Source organism: Pyrgilauda ruficollis, unplaced genomic scaffold (genome assembly GCF_017590135.1).
Source record: "Pyrgilauda ruficollis isolate IOZ18807 unplaced genomic scaffold, ASM1759013v1 scaffold20, whole genome shotgun sequence".
Taxonomy (NCBI): domain Eukaryota; kingdom Metazoa; phylum Chordata; class Aves; order Passeriformes; family Passeridae; genus Pyrgilauda; species Pyrgilauda ruficollis.
In genome coordinates, this window is record NW_024519207.1 from 4,645,774 (window position 1) to 4,666,554 (window position 20,781).

At 41.3% G+C, this 20,781-nt stretch overlaps 2 protein-coding genes across 3 annotated transcripts in view; one reads left to right on the forward strand and one right to left on the reverse strand.

Moving 5' to 3' along the window:
- Positions 1–16,842, reverse strand: GPALPP1 (GPALPP motifs containing 1). Of its 2 annotated transcripts, none has more exons than XM_041467056.1 (8): positions 16,686–16,842; positions 11,116–11,254; positions 10,013–10,108; positions 6,075–6,183; positions 3,426–3,560; positions 3,034–3,198; positions 2,526–2,624; positions 1–334 (listed from the first exon to the last, which is right to left on the reverse strand). In XM_041467056.1, exons 1-8 carry the CDS (start codon positions 16,768–16,770, stop codon positions 116–118), a joined length of 1,047 nt encoding a protein of 348 aa, XP_041322990.1. In that variant the 5' UTR covers positions 16,771–16,842; the 3' UTR covers positions 1–115. The 2 variants fall into 2 exon arrangements, with proteins under 2 accessions (XP_041322990.1, XP_041322989.1); XM_041467055.1 differs by having other exon boundaries at positions 11,116–11,260.
- NUFIP1 (nuclear FMR1 interacting protein 1) overlaps positions 16,769–20,781 on the forward strand; it is a 21,096-nt gene continuing 17,083 nt past the window's right edge. Inside the window, exons 1-6 of the mRNA XM_041466937.1 lie at positions 16,769–16,776; positions 16,896–17,494; positions 17,737–17,825; positions 18,908–19,012; positions 19,541–19,603; positions 19,915–19,991. Coding sequence (XP_041322871.1) covers positions 16,769–16,776; positions 16,896–17,494; positions 17,737–17,825; positions 18,908–19,012; positions 19,541–19,603; positions 19,915–19,991 — 941 coding nt within the window. The remainder of the gene's footprint in view (positions 16,777–16,895; positions 17,495–17,736; positions 17,826–18,907; positions 19,013–19,540; positions 19,604–19,914; positions 19,992–20,781) is intronic.

A 20,781-nucleotide genomic window follows, 5' to 3' on the forward strand; every position in this document is an offset into this window, starting at 1 on the left:
TAGTTAAACATCAGGATATTTATTTTGCATACAAATATTTACAGAAAAATACTTACAAAAATTAAGTATTCAAATTTTTATGGACTTCACTTCAAAAAAGCTTAATGCTTTCATCTTATAAAAACATGTTGCCTTTACTGTGCTCAAATTTACTATTCAGATCTCTGGATTTTCTTATAAGAGCTTTCTTTTGTGCTTCATCAAAGCGATTGACTTTGAGATCCTGCTCTCGGTCAAACGGCCTTCTTTCCTGAGGTTTGCTCTTTTCTTCGGATGCCTTGCTCTTCAGCTTTTTCTGGTGCATGTCCATGAGAGACTCTGACCTCTTTGACTCCTGGAAAAAATGGGGAGGAAGAGGAAGTATTAAAGAATATCAACAACAACATACAGAAAATCCAAATGGAAAGACTGAAGTCAGGAAGGCTAAAAATTCCAGAAAAAGAAGAATTCCAGAAAAATTCCAGCTTAGTAACTGTATATAGAATGATAAATTTAGCATACATGGAGTAGAAAGTGTGAGTAATCTTGGCTAAAATACTAATAATTCACTGATGTAGATGGCCATAATGTTATGGGTAGCCATGATGTTGTTGAATCTCCGCAGACAATACAGATAAATTATAAAGATAATGCAAAAGAAATATAAAAGTTGCTCTGACATTACTGGCAGAAAGAAGACACCATGTCAAAAGAAATAACTCAAAGTACAAGCCTAGTTTCCTATACACATCCCCTAAACACCTAGATTTGGTCACTGCTAGGGGCAGAACAAGCTAGACACCCTTTCAACCTTTCATACAGTACGATGGGTTTTTAAATGTGTGCTCCTAACTCTGAATCATCTGTTGAAAGCCCACAGGACAAAGTCACAGTTTTGAGCTGGAGCATGTGTTTTGCCAGCTCAGTGGCTTTAGCTGCATTTCTTAGACAGCATGATCCAGCTCAAACACAAGATAAAACTTCTGCTGATTTCACACAGGAGCAGGATTAGCGCTCCCAAGACCATGAGGCCCCTCATTTACTCAGGTACAGTGCACTTGTGTATCTAAACCAATTCTCTCATCAAAAAGTGCAAAAGTTGAGCAGCTGTTTTCTCATGATCTTCCTTCACTTCCTGTGCAAACACTTACTACATCACACATGCAAATAATAGCTTATTCACGAGTTAAGAAAAGATTCTGATGGAAAACAGACAACAGTTATTCATGACGCAATCATGCCAGCGCTGACAAAATTGCACCAGAGAATGTATGTCGTATCAGCATCAAAAGAAGAAACTACTTTAAGAATGAAATCTGTTCTAGTGAAGTATCCTTAGTAAATGTCAGTGGAGAAATAGGAAAGAATAGAGAAAAAAACTTTAAAAGAAAAATACCCACAACAACAACCAGAAAATCAGAAAAGAGCTGATATAATAAAAGAGAAAAAACAAACAACAAAACAACCCAAGAAACAATGTTCTTAAACTTGGAGACAACTCCATGAATCTTAGAAAAAGCAAAGGCCTGTGTATGTTTTATTCCACCAATGGCAGAGAACAAACCCCATCGTTTTACATGAAAATTATTCTACTATATTCATAGTGACAGGAGAAACAGACACCAAAGAAGAACCTTAAGAGTTTTACATGAAAATTATTCTATATTCATAGTGACAGGAGAAACAGACACTAAAGAAGAACCTTAAGAGAGAATGCTAATAGCTCTGGATTTGCAAGTCTCTAAGTCAGGAAAAACATATGATTTAATGAACCACAAATAAATTATCAGAAGTGCCAGATAAATATGTAAAATAAGCCAAAGATGTGATTTTCAATGTAATTGTCCTCTCAAGAGACAAGACTGCCTTCCATAAGAGTTCAGGCCATACATCAGGGAAAAACTGGAAGTAGGAGCTTTAAGGCAGGCAGTGGTCCACACACTTTGAGGGACAGGGCTGACAGAAAAGTGAGAGGGAATTTGACATGGAGTTCAGATTTCTAGTAATCAACATCTCTCTGTGAACATTATCTGCTCCTGTAGAGATGGAGAAAAACTACATGTAATGAAGTTCCTGTAATGAGTAGTTAATGTAATTAATGACTGAGGGTAATTAATGCGGTGACCTGCTTAGCCCATCAACCCTTTTTCAGGTTAGTGCATATGTTGGCCTAAAAGTTAAACCTGCATTGTTGTTTTATTCTTGGATGCCAGTAATTGGGTGAAGCAAGCTAATATTTGAACTAAGGTCCCAGCAACCATGTCCTGACATGAGAATGATTGAAGGAAAGCACTATCTAATACTGAGGTAATATACACAAACCCAAATTCTGTCACTTTGCAGAGGACCCAGTCCTGCTCTTGTTGACATTAATACCAAGAGTTCTAATGCCTTAAAACAGCAGTAGGTTTGGGCACTAAAAGGGAAAACTATAGTGGCATCACCATGGAAACCAGCAGCACTAGAAATGAGAACCAGAAGAAGAGTGAAGAACTAAAGGAAAAGAACTAAAGGAAATAGAGGAAGTATTTTGTGATCACACTTACATTGTATGAAGTCACCTGCTCAATAAGCCTCTTGTCCCTCCCAGATAATACCATTTCTTCATTATCCTTACTGCTTGACTTTTTTGCCTCTTCTCTTTCCTGACGAGTAGAAGGAAATCACATGCTATAGTAATCAGAAAGTAAAAAACAAGCAAATCTATATCTACTTTAATTAAATCTAGAGGGTGAAGACCATGATACAGGCCATCAGATATTTTCTGCTCAGCTTGATGGAAGAAGAAACATGCTAACTGGAAAGTCAATAAGCTGATACAGAGTATCTGACTACTGCAAAATGAGAGTGGAAATAAATGTATATCAATGATATTTAATGTTGTTACTTCATTGCCTTCATCTTTAGGCCTAAATTAGTAAATTTTAATAACAAAAAAAAATCTGGGAAAGAAAATTTTACCGACCAACCCACAGTATCTTTGCTTTGTTTTCACAGAACATCAGTAACACCTACTGCCTGCAAGTCCAAATAAATGTATAAATAAATGCTCACCTTGGCTTTTCGCTCTCTGTCAGCTGGAGTATCTGTCCAAATAGATCTATCACCTGATTTGTCATCAGCTCGTCTCTTGAATGTTCTTGGGCCAAATCCAAAGCTTTTCAACTCAGGTGGAAGCTCTGTCATCCATGATTCCCTGGTAACTTGTTTGGGTTCATCCTTTGCAAAAGAAGTAAGGGGTGGAGGGAAGAGTGAAAAAAGCATGATCAAAAATTACTGTCTGAATCTCTTGGCTTCCAGCAGAAATCATAGACCTTTTTTCTTTAACACCTGCACACACATAGCATCCCAAGTTGAACTGCAACCAGGTTTACACAGAAATAGGCAAAGAGAAAGACAAATACACTCCAGCAACAAAATATTATAAATTAAGAAATCCAACTTACGCTGTCTGCTGAAGTAAGCTTTTCTTTCATTCTCTGAGCTCGGCGTTCAAACTCTTTAGCCACATCAGACTCCACTGGTCCTTTTGCAGGCATTGGGCCTATTAAATTGTCTTCGTCCTCACTACTATCTGTCAGCTTCCAAAAATAAAACATTTCTTTCAAACACAGTGCTAAGACCATCAAGGAACACTTCAGCTTTATAGAATTAAAATTACTTTGTCTAGTAGAGCATATAAACCTAACGTAAGGCATTTCCAAGACAATAAAAACCTGGATTAGAACTCCAGATTAGACCTGTTCTAGTGCTTGAACACAGTTTTTTTGTCTCCAATTTGCCAAAAGCAGCATCTCTTGTCTGAGGTAAGACTGCTGGTAAAGGCAGAGGCAGCACACAAAGCCCTGCTACTTTACAATGCTCTGCACACAGCCATGCAGCCTCTCTGGCCGTGGGTGAATTTGGAACACACATTCATACAACTTCCATATTTTGGGCTTTACCATCACCAGCAACATTTGGATGCATTTCCCTAATAAGGATCACAGTTTCACACTGCAAGAACTGTCTTGAGCTCAGATGCTGTAAGGATGTCAGAAAGAATAAAGTGCAAGGTAGGGTACCAGTGGCACGCATGGTACTATGGCCCTGCAATTACAGCATCTCTAACTAATCCCTTGGCTCTGTCATTCACTTCTTTGATCCCTCATGGATCCCTTCAGGAAGAATTTCTTCACTGCAATGGTTATCAAGCATTGGAACAGGCTGCCAAGGAAGTGGTGGAGTCACCATTCCTGGAAGTGTTCAGAAAATGACTGGATGTGGGCCTTAGTGCCACAGTCTAGTTGACTTTGGTGAATCCAAAGGTTGGCCTCAATGATCCTGGAAGTCTTTTCCAACTTAATGATTCCATGATTCTGACATTGCATTCTAAGGCATTTTTTGGAGAAGGGCTAAAAACTTAAATTTGTTAGGGACTAGATGTCAGTAAAAATCTTCCTACTAGCCAGGGGTTTTACAGAAAGCTCACTGGTGCCTCCCTCCAAGTTCAAACGGTACAGATGTGGATGGAAGCAAAACTAGACAGAAAATGGTGATGCCACAGTGCCCTGGACGCAAAGCTATGTTGTCCAATACCTACAGAAGTGAGTGCAAAGATTTTGCTACAGTCTGAATGTGCGTGATAAAGCAATGGGAGTAGGATGACAGGGCTGTGTAGCCAGGAAGCACAAAGCATTACTTGAGAATACACAAGGTGGTGAGTCATTAGATTCACTAAAGCAAAGTGAAGAGTCAGCATGCCTCTAAAGATGTACCTGAATACAAAATAATTAAATACATATTTTAAAAAGCCAACAAGAAATTACTCATATTAAAAAATAAGAAAAAGAGTATTATTAGGAAGAGGTAACAAAAAGATAACTATTAGGAAGAGAAAAACGGTAAGTTCTGTAATACCTGTAAAAAAGCTGTTGCTTGAAGATGTATTTATGAGAAGAGAGACTTTTTTGTTTGCAAAATATAAAAGCAGACAGCAGACATCTCTGCCTCAAGAGATTTGTCACTATGATAAATTGCTTAATCATTATTTGGAGTTAGAAGACGATGAGTACCTCAGAAATGTCAGATAATCTTTCTGCACGATGAATTACAACACCACTCACTGTAGGAGGCTGGAGAATTATATGCTTTGCAACTGCTAACCAAAAAAGTGAAGTTTCAGAGCAGCCTTTGCATTCCTCCTTCCTAGTGTGTCTAGCATCTCCCATAGTATCTGGGAGTTAAATGTAAAAATGTAAGTATTTTTAAAATAAACAGAATAAACATTAATTCTCCCAAGGAATTAATATTCAGTTTATCATAGCATGAGAGAGATTCACTTGCCTAAGCACTGGTATCCAGCACCACTTTTGGTGTCTTAGGTGCTGTGGTGTTAAGAGATGCTGCTCAAGAAGGGCATGACTTTCTCTAAACATGCTACTCCCTACCTGCCAGGCCCTCCCATAGGCACTTTGGATCCCTCAGAATGGTACTAGAAGCCCATGTTTAAGGAGTTCAAGCTTCCCCACAGTTGTATTTTATCACACATCGTGTTCCTGAATGTTCTTTAGTAGCACATGCATTATTTTGCAACCAGAACTTCTAGCTAGTTTATACCTAATATGACCAGAAAAGTCAAAAAACATGAACTAAAAAGGCATGTCAGTGTCACTGTCCTGCGCCTCACTCCCAGTCATAGGTATCATCCTGCAAGTGCCAAGAACAACTTAGTGACACTGTAATGCCATTCTTGATTGCATTCTCTTGGATAAACTTATTTAAAGGTTGTAGCCACTAGTAAACATCTTTAAGAAAGTGAAGATGTGTTTTCTGCCTGCAGTTTAGGATGCCAAGATTGCATGTGTTCAGTGAGTGCACCATCTACTTAACAGCAAAAGCACAACAAACCAGGCCAGTCTTTTTGGTTTCTTTTTTTTTTTAAAAAGGCTTAGTTATGCTCAAGTATTTGACTCCAGCAAAAATATGCCAGACACTTTCTGGTTCAAAATTAAACTGTCATCCTGAGAAGTGTCTGGTAGTCTCTTTCAGGCTGCAACTTGTTTAACCATTTCAGATAGCTGGTATTAAAACAAAAGGCTTCTCTTTGCACCAACCTGGGGACGGGATTCTGATGAAACAGATGGTCCTATGAAACATCTGCTACTTCTGGTGTCCTCTGAAGCTTTCCTAAAGCCAGGTGGTAATGCAGGACCTATAATGGGCCTTGACAGCAGAGAAAAAAAAAAAAAATTGTTTTTTCAGTTGAGGGGGGAAAATATAATACATCAGTACAAAAATCAAACATCAGTGAGAAGTATGACTTTCCTTCCTCCCCACACCAAGTGTGCCCCTGTGCACACATACTGTAGAAATAACTGAATAAGAGTGCCTCCATTTTCCAGGAGGACCTGTGCAGACAATTTTGATGCAAAAAAAAAACCAAAAAAAAAACCAGAACCAGGAAAGTTGCAACATGTAGTCAAGGAAATCCACTTTTTTCTTCCCTAGCTTCCTTCATCAGATTCAAGAGAAATGAAAGGTGATAAGACAAATATACACTCCTCCTTCACAATCAACAAACCCAATTTCGTTCTTCTTGTCTTGCACCTCAGTTTCATTGTCCTTTAATAAGCAGAAACAGTGAACTGCTCTAATTTTATTTTACCTTGGAGTGGGAAAGAGAAGGAAAATTTTGTGAGTGCAGGTAACTTCACTGATTTGTTTTTAAGCAGCAGCTCTGAAAGAAATGTTCATCAGCTGTCTTCACAAACACAGAAAGGTGAGAATCTCTTTTCAGCGGTGAAAAGAATACTACAAACTGAGCTCAAAGAAACTGTGCTTGCCGTATTGAAAGTCTTTTCAATGTGGGTTCCTCTTAATAATCCACCATAATATTCTTTAAAGTTAATAAAAACTGATTAAAAACTTAAACAACTGTCACCTGAAGACACATCCAGGTGACAGTATTCTCACAATGTAAGAGTAGACTTTGTTTATTATGACCTTCAGTTGTGAGCTTTAGCTTATTAAATGTAACAACACCTGAATTGAATTTACTAATTATGGCCTTTACTCAATCCCAATAATCTAATCAGGACAGCCCTGCTGTAATGATATTGTTGCCAGGGTTTAAAGAGGGGAAATAAGACACAAAGTCTTGCTGAAGAACCAACCACAGATACACAGACATGAGCAATAAATATGAGCTTAGGCCAGGACAAGGGCACTGGTGTGGTTTTAAACCCAGGCAAAAAGTCTGGGTTAATTTTGAAGTTCCACCTCCACCTAGCTGCTACAGCTTTATCTTCCTTCCTTCCTGACTACTTTCTTGTTAAGACCATGTTTTAATTTTCTAATTTAATTTAAAGAGTTTAAACTTATACAGATATAGCAAAAAATAATATTTTATTTTAGTGCACAAGTACTTTTATTCTTCATGGAGAGACAGATAAATCAAACTATAAAAAAAGCTCTCTACTGAAATATATATATATATATATGAACATCTCTTTTGTGGGTTGTATCACTGCAGCCTGTGAAAAAGAACCAATCTCAAATGCTCTGTCTTGATTCTGTCACAGCTCAAAGGGCCTTTAGGGAACAGAAAAGTAGTTTACATATTCATCCTTCCCATCCTTTCCATTCCTTATGCTTTTTCTTTTCCACTACATGAATATCTCTTCAGTCCTTCCTCAGCAGTACAGAGGTGACATGATCCTTGACAGTTTCCTGGATGTCCAGAGGGTCTCTGAACAGGTGAATTGAATCTAAACACCAGTAATATTATAACTCTGATAATATATTTACTCTAATAATATATTAACTACTAATAAATAACTGGCAAACACATTTTACTGCTGTAGGTAACTTCAGTACCTGTACCATGTCAAAAATACCTCCCAAACTTATGCACTAAGCTTTAATTTAAGGACTATTGCATTTTATATATGGCAAAGACTGTTCTCCTGTTTTTGGACTTGGAAGACCTTGCTAATGCACATTTTGAGATGGATGTTTCAACATTCTTCTGATGTATAATGTAAAATTTTTTAAGATCACCTTCACTCTTTACCTTGATGTGTGAACACTTCAGAAATATTTATGAGTGGTGCACTTCTATCTGACACTGGTAAACAGTAATGTAATATTCAAAGTTGAAGGAAATCTTTTCACATATATATATTTTATGCTGGAATGATTCAAACCATTTTCAACAAGCTGCAGATTGCCACATGAGCTGCCCCTAATCATGAACATGTTGCTTTGACAAGTCTGAAAAAGATGTAAGAGAATAAAAGCTTTCCTAAAAGAACGAGTATGTCACACAGAACTGATAAACAGCCTGTCCATACACTGAAACAAACGACCTGCATTTGTTTCAATTATTCATGGCTCAGTTGGCATCTGGCAATCTGCTCAAGGCTAAGGGCAATGCATCAGGCAGACAGCAGCACTGTGTCTGCGCCCTGCACAGCTCACACGCCTCCCAGACTCCCAGGTGTGCGGGGGTGGAAGACAGACAAGGCTCTTCCCACACATCTCACTGTTCCCACCTATTCAGGGAATCAGGCTGGGTGCAAAACAGCTCTCCTCAATCTGCTTTCTCAGTGCGTGCTAGGAGCAATTGTATGGCAAGGCAGGAAAAAACAATACAGTGAGTGCCAAGTGCCTTCTACCGCTTTAATTTATCACAGACACAGAGCAGACTCTTGCCTCACAGAATCACAGAATATTCTGAGTTAGAAGGGAACCACAAAGATCATCAAGTCCAGCTCTTGAGTGAATGGCCCCTTCCTCTTCCATTTTACCATGAGTATTCATGTCAAAAATCAAGAAAGTAAAAAGGCTACCTCTGCTGATATTAGAAATTACAAGTGTTCCTTATTTTTAATAGAGAATATATTATTTTCAATGAACTGCTAAATTGTATAATTAAAATAATACTTTGTGCATACACAACACAAGAAAAAAAAATTAGTTGTTTGTGGGACCATCAAAGCACCAAATGATCCCACTGAGCGTGACACCCACAACTACAAGAGTTTTTTGATTACAGCAGTGTAACCAAATGTACACGAGAAAGATAACTCCAAATAACCTTAGTTACATAAAGTCTTGCTTAGTTACATAAATTTTATGCTGCCAAGCATCATAAAAATTTATGCAAACTAAAAAAAAAGAATTAACTTCAAAATTTCTTTTGAGATGGTATATTTACACACACAGCTCAACAGTAAATTGAGTCACTTTCCTGGAACTGAAAACTCATACCTGACAGGCAAGTATTATTTTATCTACCAACTCCTATTGCTCTGAGGAAGATAAAAGTGATCAAGGGACTCTTGTACTTCTCATCAGGAAGTATCCCCTTGGAAACACCAATTCCACTATGGACTATAATTTCAAATTACAGAAGGAAGTGCCCAGATTGATGTAAAGACTAAAAGGCTGTGAGACACGGATGAGTTCTATAAAGAAAATCCATATAATATTTTGGGTGGGAAGTATTTTATAACTGTAAGCAATCAAATGGAAAGCTTCCTGATAGAGACCATAAACAGTGTTTATTTGTGTAGACCAGACAGCTCTTTTCTAGAAACCTACAGTGTTCAGAGTATTTTTGTACCTGGAGATATGTGAACAATAATCCTTGATGCATTAGCAAAGGACAGGGTATTGCACCACACATGAGGTAACTGCCCCAGACCCTCAGAGACCAGAATGAACACTATAGAACTACAGGTCCTTGTACCTGTAATTTGTTTTTTCTCCACTGATCTGAGACCTATCAAAAGAAATGGAGGAAATTTGACATATATCTCAGAAAATTTACATTAGCTCTTTTACTCTCCTTCCAACCTGGCCTAGGAGGGCTGGTGCTCTGTTTCGAGGGAACGCTATTCTTGTTCTTAGAACATGGAGGAAGCATTACCTCTAATCATCTCAATCTCAAGTGCAAACTGAAATGTTCTGTAATAGTGACACAAAATATTTAATCTAAAATAATTGTGTTTTGAGGAAAAGAATCTGAATATAATTCCATTTTAATTACCTCTCTGGAGAATCATCCTGTTTTTTAAATCCAGGAGGAAGAGCTGGCCCAAAAAAGCCATCATCATCATCGTCTTCATGAATTCTTTTTGGCTTTCTGCAAATACAGATTTCACTTAATAATTACCTTGACAAGCATAGCAATTATCTACATTTTAAAAAGGAAAAAAACCCACAAAATTATTTCATAGGGTCTTCTGTACTAAATATCCTGCTGTTACCATGGAAACAGTGCAAAAGGATCCAAAATGATTTGAAGCAATTAAAAAATGGGGAGTATAAGATTCACTTCAAAAACGTTCTGACATTTAAAAAAGAATAAAAAATTAAAAACAACATTAACAATTCTTTTGCTGTAGAAAGAAGTTTAGTATAATGTTGAAATACCATTTTCTAGTCACAAAGTAATTTAAAATTCAGTACTTTCTCCATTTTTGTATGCTGTCTGCATTTTGAGTAGTATTTTTCCTGTTCAATTCTAATTAGCTGAAAAACTATTGACTAAGAAAACAAGAAAAAAATTGAATAATAATTACTCTAGCACTCATTAGGATGGCATAATGGCCTTCAAGTCTCTTATACAAGGCTTAGAGCAAACACACACAAATTCTTAACACAGCAATTGTGAGTAATCAACCCAACAAATGAGAGTATCTGCAGACTCCTGTTACTTACTAAACAATTCAGGTTTTTTTCATGAGTCGACTTAATTGAATGCATAAATTCATGTCCATAAACAGGTCTTACAGCCTCTCAAAGAGAGTCAGTATACCAAAACCAGGGCAAAAACTCAAGTACCAAATACTTATGCACATGGTAAGTGGTGTCAGTCCTTAGCATAAACATGCAAATTTGCAAAACTAAAATAAAACATATAAAAACAGAGATCTGACTGCCCCAAATAATTTAATTCCACCGTAGGGTGTCAAACAGGTCAGCTGAACATTCTTGGCCGTGAAGAACATGGAGAAAATGTAATCAAAAGTTTTACACAGGTACAGAGTTTACCTTTTTTTATACAACTTTGTTCCTTTCTCATAAGTTAGACACATTACATTTGCAATACAATTTGTAAATATACAAATAATCCAAAAACATACTCACTTGGAAGCTGGATCTCCTTCTGTCTCCTCTTCAGAATCTCTATTTGCATCTCTGGGTAGAGGAAGAGATTCTGAGTCGTCATCACTGTCAGGAGTTTCTGAGCTACAGCTGCTTTTGTAGTCTGGAGGCAGTGCTGGTCCTGCAACTGAACATACAGTTATTTGGGATCATAAAATCACAGAATGGTTTAGTTTGGAAAAGACCTTAAAGATTGTCTAGTTCCAATCCCCCTGCCATGGGCAGGGAACCTTCTACTAGACCAGGTTAAATAAGAATACCTACCAAATGTTTCAGATGAGTATGATCTACCATGGCATTTCCAAAACACATATTTACTTGGAATTAAGCTTATTTAATCACTGCTCTCTCCAGCATTTAGAGAAGATATCTAAACAACTTTCTAGAAGTTACTTTTTTCAGCACCTTATTTCCATCAACAAGCTACGCCGAACTGTTCTGACTTAGGACATTACTAATCCATTACTACATAAGCATTCTATGGAACAGGGCTAGAAAGCCTGTTTTGTGTAACAACTAATGTACAATGGATGTGGCATAAACCAGTATATTTAAAAGAAGCACTTTAATGAAGCATTTGAAGCTCACTAGTGAAGAAACACATCATCTGTACATACACAGCGTGGGAGACCGTAAATTATTAAATGGGAGCATTTGTGACCATAAAGTATTAAATTAATTGCCAGCCTGCTTTGGGAATGGTTTAATGATTAAGGTTATTCCCAGTTCAGCTAAATGTGAACAGCAGGGACAGATTTAAGTACTCTGCTGAAAAAGGGATGATTTAAGCATTCAGAGAATGAATTCAAAGAATTGTTGCTGTCAGAAGGCCAGGACAGTGGATGAAGCTCTCATGCCCCAGTAAAACCTTCATGCTCTGGGGTAGTATCTCAGCAAAATTAAAACCCAGACACTAACACTGCTAACAGGCCTGAGCTGCTTCTGGCACTGTGCCCACCAGCAGACACTGATCTTTATAGGTTTATTTGGCTATAGTACCACATGCAGTGTGTCCAGAAGCAGCACAGCCATTGACCCTAACAGTAATGCCCTCCAAACAAGACCCCTAACACAGATACCCTCACAGGCTCAATCAACAAGGAGTCAGCTGGAGCAAGCAAAAACCAGCAATGGCTTTACCTCCCAGGTAAGAGGCCTTCCCAATCCAGGGCAATGCACCCATTTACACAAACACAGTACAAACAGCCCATGTTCCCATGTACTGGAGATTTGATTCTACTGATGATTTAACATCCTGAGACACAGACACCATTCCTCCTCTTAATATCTCAAGCACTGAGTACAAGATTTGCAGGACAGAGAGGTGCTTTGGTGAGGAAAAGACATTGTTCCCTTTATGAATAGTCAAGGGTCAGATGAAAAGATAAATGGTACCAGGAAATTAGATCTCCAGTTGAAGAATTGCAACTTTTTGATAGTACAAAATACAACCTAATGCATATTATGGTTCCATTGTTAGCTGACAAAGGCTAGGCAGAAATCAAGTCCTTTGAGCGAGCTTCACAAAGCTTTTAATCATGTTTAGCACAAGACTAGTTACAAAGCATCCAGGCAGATCTGCCACTTCTTTGTTTCCTGTTCTAATGGAAAAAACTTTAAATGGGACAAATCCATTTCAGCACTAGGAAGGAAAAAAAACCCAACAAACCACTTCTCTCGCCCTGAAAAAACCCAAACACAACACCCTAGTCTATAAAGGTAAAATAAGTTCAAAATGAAAGCAAACAAACAGATTAATGATAAGTAGGAATAAAAACTGCTATCAAGAAGTCTCATTTTTCCGTACAAAAAGCACCACTTGAATAAAAGCACTTAAAACCCACACAAAACCTGCACAACTGCTTTCTCCAGCCACCTGGTGCTCTGACATCATGCAAGCAGATCCTTCATCTGCTCTAAATGCAAAAGAAAAGACTTGGAATGGAAGGAGAACAAACTCGGATACAATTTGATGAGTCTAATACCAGAGAGGAAGAGAGAAATTAGGAGTAGTTTTGTGAGCTGCACAGAACTAGTGAAACCAAAACTACCTGAGGAAGGAGACTCGTCCCACTGGCATGTTGTTCAACACCAGGGCTAACATACATACTTTTATCCCAATTCCTCTCCATTATGTTGGCAAAACTGTTTGCACGGGCTATGCAATAAGCCGGATCAGGGAACTTAAAAGGCCTAAGAACAACACTGCAAACCACAGCACTTTCCTGAAAGAACTGTTTGTTAGTGGAATTGCAGCCTAAGCAGGACAACCAGAAATTAAAACAGAGACTGAGACTGACTAATGAAGGAAAAACGGCATTTAAAGCCTCAGGAAGAAAAAGTCATTGGACATGGTGAAAAGAAATGAAGGGGAAAGAGACTTGGGATTAAAAATTAATATGACCATGGTACTGCCTGAGACTAACAATCAGCACAGCCAAATACACAGCTAAGGATCAGGATGGTTTGGGGAGCCACAAGAAAGAGCAGAAAGGTAGGACTGGAAATTGCTAAGTGTAAATTCTGGGAGCAAAGAAAGAAAAGGGTGAGGAGGGAAGCCAAGATCTAATCAGAAGTCTGTGAAATTCCCCAAAATCCACAGGGATGTGGAAAAATACAGATGGAAGAACAGAGGAGAGCTCAAAGAGTCGGGAAACTAAACCTAATGAGGTGAGGAGGATAAATGGATGTAGCAATGGCAGAGCAACAGAAAAATGACAAAGTAACCAGATCTCAGAACAATTCAGAACAGAGCAATGGGATAAAAATGTATGAGAAGAAAATGTTTGGGATAGTGAGAAGAGAAACAAGACCAAGTGAGACTGAAGTGAATGTTTCACAGCTGCTAAAAGTGACCATCCTACTAATGAGCTGGCTCTGGTGACTATCTGCCTGAAAATTAAGTCAGTTCAATTCAGAAACCAAATTAAAAGCTACTTTTTGTTTTGTTAGGGTTATTTCTGCTGTATTTGGGGATTCTAAGCACCCTACCACACCATCAGACGTGACCTGGGAAGCTCTCAAGGACAGACAAGACCTTTCAGCTCCAGCATAGCGGTAGATCAACCCAGACATATCAACACATCTTTATGTGGCCTCAATGCTGAAACAGACAAAACCCCCTTCTGCGTCTCTGGTTATTTTTAGCCATTCCCTAGCACTTCTGTCCTGCTGGTACAAGGACAGCCCAGAGACAGGGACAAATAGGCCAAAGGAAGTACAATTCTTCCAGCAGGAGCACAGTTAGTCCAGCTTCAGAGCACCATCATGAAGTGAAGAATCAGGAAATAAGTGCATCCCATGGGTTGGACAAGCTGAAGAAGGTAAAGATTTACTAGGGATGAGCTTTTGGGTCTGTCCAGCTACCACCTGCTTCCATCCTGCTCCAAATTAAGGGTCACAGAAGTATTATTAGCAACCTCTCTGACACCAAAGGCAATGTGGTTTGTCCCATGGTAAGAACACCAGTGTGTATTGCAGGACAAAGTGTCTGGATGCTTATATCCAGAGGGGAGGTGGGAGTGGGGCTCAATGGGGCTGTTTGCTACTGACTGTGGTGCACATCAGCCTGCACAAGGATATAAAATATTGCTGGACACTGGCCAACTAGTTTCCCAAGGCTGCAGACAGCTTGCAGGTGGATTGTCCCCAGAAGGAATGTATTAGCAATAAATCTAATCATAATCATACACAGTCACTTTCCTATTTCTTGTGTCTGTCTGACAGCCTTCTCTTGTGCCTGAGTCTTCTTTGCCACAGACTGCTCAAAGTCCTACTTTCTTGCTGTTGGGAGACAGGAACTATGAAAGCAGACTAAAAAACCAAGAAAAGCAAGGAGCAGCTCAAATATCAGTGAGACTACTGTGACAGGAAAAATATTGGAAAAGCTGTTCAGCTTTAAAAGGTGAAGCATCTCTTAAAATAGCTAGAACACACAAGGGAAATTGTTACAGAACAAATTCCAGGCCCATTTGACTCAAGACCCAGCAAGTGTTGCAGCACAGAAGGTGCTGGTGGCAGCCCCACCGTGTGATTTTTGTCACTCCAGGTGCAGAACTCCAGATGGAGCTGCCGTTCTGTACAGCAAAGTGTGTTATGCCAAAGTACTTGCTCTCCTTTCTTCCTCTGCACTGCAGCAGTCTGCCTCATGGGGTGAGCAGGGACACTGAGCTGATGTAAGTCAAAGTCAGAAAAAGTTGGTGAAAATTATAAAAACAAACAACCTGCCAGTACCTGGATTTTGGGGTTTTTGTTTGTTTGTTTTCAAAGGCAAATAAATTCCTTCACCCACTTCACAGAGAAATTTCCAAGCAGATCTTGGATCAGTTGCCAGAGCAACTGTAATACCACGGAACTGGTTTACACTGGGACAAAGAGGGGACAAACTCATCTGATTAACCTAAACTAGACACTGCTGAAGCACTCAATGTCACCAACTATTGGCCTAAGGATAAGTTTAACTTGTTTTTTTCATACACGATACAGATACTTGCAGCACGCATCAGTGTGTTGATGGAAAGCGAAAAAAACGACATAGAAATGGCCAGGAAAGGCAGCACCACTCGTGCATTCACGGCTTCTGCACAAAGCTGAGATCCAGACACAGAGCTTGATGTTGCCATGGTGTCAGCTGATGCAGCAGCTTTATCCCTCTTGCTATTGCTCCCTCTTCTGGATTAAAAAACTAGAGAGCAGACAAGCACAACAAACCTTTCCTATCAGAGCTGCTTTCTTTGGAGTAACCGAACAGTGAGTGACACTGCTAGCGACTGAATACATGAACTAGTGCCTTGAACCTGGATTAAAGGCAAGGAGTGCAAACGCTCAAAGTGCTGCTTCCAGAGATATTACTGACAGAGAACATGCAAGAATTTTACTGGGGAAGCTGAACTCCACTGCAGAAGAGCCAGCCTGGCAGTCAGCTGGTCTCGGTGGGATCCCACCTCTGATGTGACAGCTCTCGACATGACAGGCAAGGCACCACAGCCCCACGGACCGGCAGCCTGCTCCACATCCTGAGGCGCTCTGCCTGGAAAACCACAGCTGATGAAGTGGATTGGCAAAGGAAAGCACGCTGCACAGGCCCAGCCTCCTCCTTTCCTACCCGCTAATTTCACACTTGGAGCTGCTGAAGAGCACAGGCTTCAAAGAGCACTCGAGACTTGAGCGGGACAAAAGTAAGTGACCGAAAGTAGTATTCTTCTAAAACGAGTCTTAGAGCGTTTCATTTCTGTGGCATTCCATCGCATACGGCGCTTATTTCTTGTGGGCTTTTTTTCTTTTTTTTTTTCCCCCTGAAAAAGTCACTGTAATGACCCTGCAATGGTGAGTTTAGCTCTATCCAGGTGCCGCACTGGCGGTGTACACCCCGCGCTGCTATCCCACCCACGGAGCATCCCGCGCCGTGGAACACGGGCTGCAGAGCCGCTCTATCCCGCTGGCAGACGGAACACCGGCCGCAGGCCCCGCTCTCCCCACGGAGCATCCCGCGCTGCGGCACGAGGGCCGCAGAGCCCCGCTCTCCCACCGCCGGCGCCTCCCTGCGCTCTCACCCTGGCTGAAGTCCTCGCCCGGCTCGGCCTCAGTGCGGCGCGGGAAGCCGGGCGGCAGCGCGGGGCCGATGAGCTGGCGGGCCATGGCGAGGCCGGCTCCGCGGGCAGCCCGGCCGCGCACCCCGGGCTTCGCTTCCCTGCTCCCGCCCCGGCGGCGCTCCCGGATGACGCAGCGCCCGCCGGGAAGGAGGGAGGGTTCACCTTCCTTAGGCCGGACGTGACGCGTTCAGCGGCCGCCGCTGGAGGGCCCCACGTGGTGGAGCGAGAGCATCGCGCAGCGGGGTCTGCACACCCGGGCCGCCTCTCTGGGCTCGACATGAACCCCTTCGCCTGGTACCCGCCGCCCCCGCCGGGGCTGCCTCCGCCGGGCATCCCCCCACCCTTCTTCTGCCCGCCGCCCTCCTGGGACACGAGCTTTTGGGCTGCCCCCGTGCCCTACCCTCCGCCCGGCCGCTACCCGCCGCCTGACGGCACCTACGCGTCCGCCGAGTCCTACTCGCAGCCCAAGAGCTACTCGCAGCCCGCCGAGTCCTACTCGCAGCCCGCCGACAGCTACCCGCCCGCTGAGGGCTACTCGGATCCCGCCCAGAGCATCCCTCCCGCCGAGAGCTACTCCCAGCCTGCCGAGAGCTATCCCCAGCCTGCCCAGAACTTCTCGCAGCCCGAGGGCTTCTCCCAGCCCGCCGAGGGCTACCCGCCGGCTCAGAGCTACCCGCAGCCCGAGAGCTTCCTTCCCCCTCACAGCTACAGCTCGCCTGCCGCCTGGTTCCCGCCGGCCTACGGAGCGCGACCGCAGGGCCCGCACGCCGGTGAGGGGCAGGGCAGGGCAGAAGCCGTGTCTTGGGCCCCCGGGCCCCTTCCCATCCCACGCTGGCAGGGGCCCCGGAGCTGTCCTGAGCCCTTGGGGCTGCGGGACTCTCCTCCGAGCATGTTCGTCATTCAGCCCTCTCTTGTCTCTTCCCTACATCTTTCTGTGTTGCCCACCGAGGGGGGTGTTTTACCAGGTATATCTGTGAATGGCTCATCTTTTTTTGTTTTCTCTGTTCTGAAGGTGGAAATGGTAATTTCTCCCAGAAATGGCAGGGCAAGCAAGCGCCTCCATTTAGTAAACATTGTCAAGAAGAAAATAACAAGCCAAAGGTATGGAGTGGGGTCCCCAGCGTAAGAGGGACATGTACGTGTTGGCATGGGTCCAGGGAAAGGCCACAAAAATGATTAGGGGGTGGAGCACCTCTTCTGTGAAGGCTGAGAGAGCTGGGGAAGCTCTTTGTTCAGCCTGGAGAAGAGAGGGCTTTAGGTAGAACCCTGCATCATCCTTGCAGTATTTTAAGGGAACTGAGGAGAAAGATGGGGACAGACTTTATAGTACAGCCTGTAGTGGTAGAGCAAGGAGTAATGGTTTTAAACTGAAGCAGAGTAGATTTAGACTGGACGTAAGGAAGACTTTTTTTATTATGAAGGGCATGAGATACTGGCACACATTGCCCAGAGAAGCTGTGACTGCCCTGTCCCTGTAAGTGTTGAAGGCCAGATTGAATGGGGCTTTGAGCAGCCTGATCTATCATAGGTCATGGTAGGGGGGGTGGAACCAGATGATCTTGGAAGGTCCCTTCCCACCAAAACCATTCTGTGACGGTGTCAGTCTTATGGGACTTGTCCCAAGGCACTATAGAGGTCTTGTTCTCCTGTCTGACCTGGTGCCCTTAGAAGAGAGCAAACATGTGACAGTCTGTAACTCTTGAAAGATACATGTCAACCAAATTGTTACACTGGTTTACGTCACCTTGCTGTGGTGGTGCCCAGCTGCCTCTGTTACATGGTCAAGACCAGCCAGCCAGATGACCCTGATGTGTGTAGTGGGAGAAGGCAGGGTCTGTGCTGCCCTCTGAACTTCTACCAGTCGTGGTCTGTCTTGGTAGGGAAGAGACATGGAGCTTTAGCCTAAATTTCACAGCCCTCGTGAAGTCCGTGCCAGCAGACTGCTGTGTTTGCAGAAGCAATAATTGATCGGAAGGTGGTAGTGGGAAGAGCTGAGTGCAGGGTACTCTGTTTAGAAGATAAGTAATTGGAACTTAACTTTCATATTATGTTAGTTTGTCTTTGAAACTTTTGAAACATGTAACTGCTTTATTAACAAAAACACTAATAGTGTTTGATGACTAACTAAACACAGGAATATGTTGTAACTGCAGTCCTGAGATTATTTCTTCTTTTTGTTTCAGACCAGAAAGAAAAAAGAGCCAGTTTTCTCTCATTACTGTGATACCTGTGATCGTGGCTATAAAAACCAGGAGAAGTATGATGAACACATTTCACAGCATAAGCAGGTTAATGGGTTTGGCTTCTTTTATTCACACTTCGATTTTTTCCTTTGTGCCTGACAAACGGTTAGCTGTAGTCACTCTTTGAACAGAAGACTTAGGAATGAGATTCCAGAGCTATGTCAAGTATTAATGGGGGATTTTTTTATGAATGCTGTATGTAGGGGAATAGGAATTAATTCATTGACACCACTCTAACATTACAGTTTTTGTGTGGAAACATTTAAAAATTTCCTTTATTGAAAATTATCAAAATTTGAAATTGCGAATTTTTATCTTAGGTAAACTTCACTTTCTCTTCAGTGTCAGATGCATTGCCTACACTGGTTATTCTAAAACCAGATGAAATTTAAAAGTGCATTATCCCTGCTTGATGTTTTTACAGTCACTTTTGTTAGCAAGCAGGGTAACTTACACAGCCTGTGCAACAAATGGTACAGGCAACTGGCACTGAGTTTATTTAAAGTGTGCTTGAAAGCTTGTTTATAATTTGTATAAATTGGTATGTTTTAAATTCACCCTCTTATCTTGCAGTGCTCAGAAGAAGGTTGCAATTTCAGTGCCCATGAGAAGATTGTTCAGATACACTGGAAGAATGTAGGTAACCCTCTGGGCCCAAAATAGGAGTCTGTGCCATCTTTATCATAGCCCTTTTTCTATTCTTCAGTGGTTTCCTTTCATTAATCTGGAAAAAAAATGTATTACCTCTGAGGAGAATCTGTTTCAAGACAATATTATGGATAAAAATTTGTTAATGGATTCATTTTATCATCTCTGTGTACAGTCTCACCAGTTTTGGAGATGAAAACAGTGTGATACCACTATACGTGACATAGTGATGTTTTCTTTTTTAACTTGTGTTTTTTTTCCTTCCCCTTTTAAACACCTGTGAAATACTTTTTCCTTAGGCACATGCACCTGGTGCCAAAAGAATAAAATTAGATAGTCCAGAAGAGATTGCTAGATGGAGAGAAGAAAGAAAAAGGTAAGACTTGTGGCCTGTGGATTTGTTTTACTGTATTTTCCCTGTGTGAGCATGAGATGACAGCTGAAAGGCAGGAGCAGCACATAACTTGATGCTTCTGCTGTTCCATTGACCCTGGAAAACTCCTGCAGCAATGATCTGTGTCAGAATGCATGAGCCAGGAGAGTGGGATCTGAAGAGATTATAATAACTTAAAAGATTATAATAGAAGGCAAGGTATCAGCTGAGAAGGAAACAGCTTTCCCAGATGCTTGATATGATATCCCAGGTTAGGTGAATGTCTCATTCCTTTTAGCCTCACCACAGATCTCATTTTAGAAATGTTTGTGTGGTGGTTTTTAGTAGCTTAAAAATCTGGAACTGTTGTAATGACTATAATTGTAATACTGTGTGTGCATTTCCCCAGCTTAAGTTGTCCCAGTAGACCACACCAGGGAGTTTTCCTAATTTTTTAAGGGCTTTCTGTGTTGCTTGATACTTTTCTAATGAAAGAGAGCAGAAACCATGAATGATACTGTTCTCAGGTAGTCTAATTTACATTGTATGCAGGGTGCAAGGTAAAATTCTCCTATAAGCAGTATTTCTCACTATTTCTTATCCTGTGATATAACAGGGTGTAACTTTTATCTTGACCAGAATTGAAGTATTTATCTCCCAGATTTCTTTTTTTTTTTTTCCTTCAGAATTCAACAGATTAAAATCCACACTTTCCCAGTAGGAGAAAGATGCTTCAGGCTTTCCTCACTTCTATTGATAATTTAGAATATAGTCTTGCAAGTGATCAGTGTGT

Bases quoted from the DNA above. Each gene is read 5' to 3' on its own strand.
- GPALPP1 (XM_041467055.1), bottom strand. From the start codon at position 16,770: ATGGCCCGCCAGCTCATCGGCCCCGCGCTGCCGCCCGGCTTCCCGCGC. The intron at 11,261-16,685 runs GTGAGAGCGCAG...CTGTATGTTCAG, and splicing joins GGGCGAGGACTTCAGCCAGG to TTGCAGGACCAGCACTGCCT. The intron at 10,109-11,115 runs GTGAGTATGTTT...CTGTATTTGCAG, and splicing joins GAAGGAGATCCAGCTTCCAA to AAAGCCAAAAAGAATTCATG.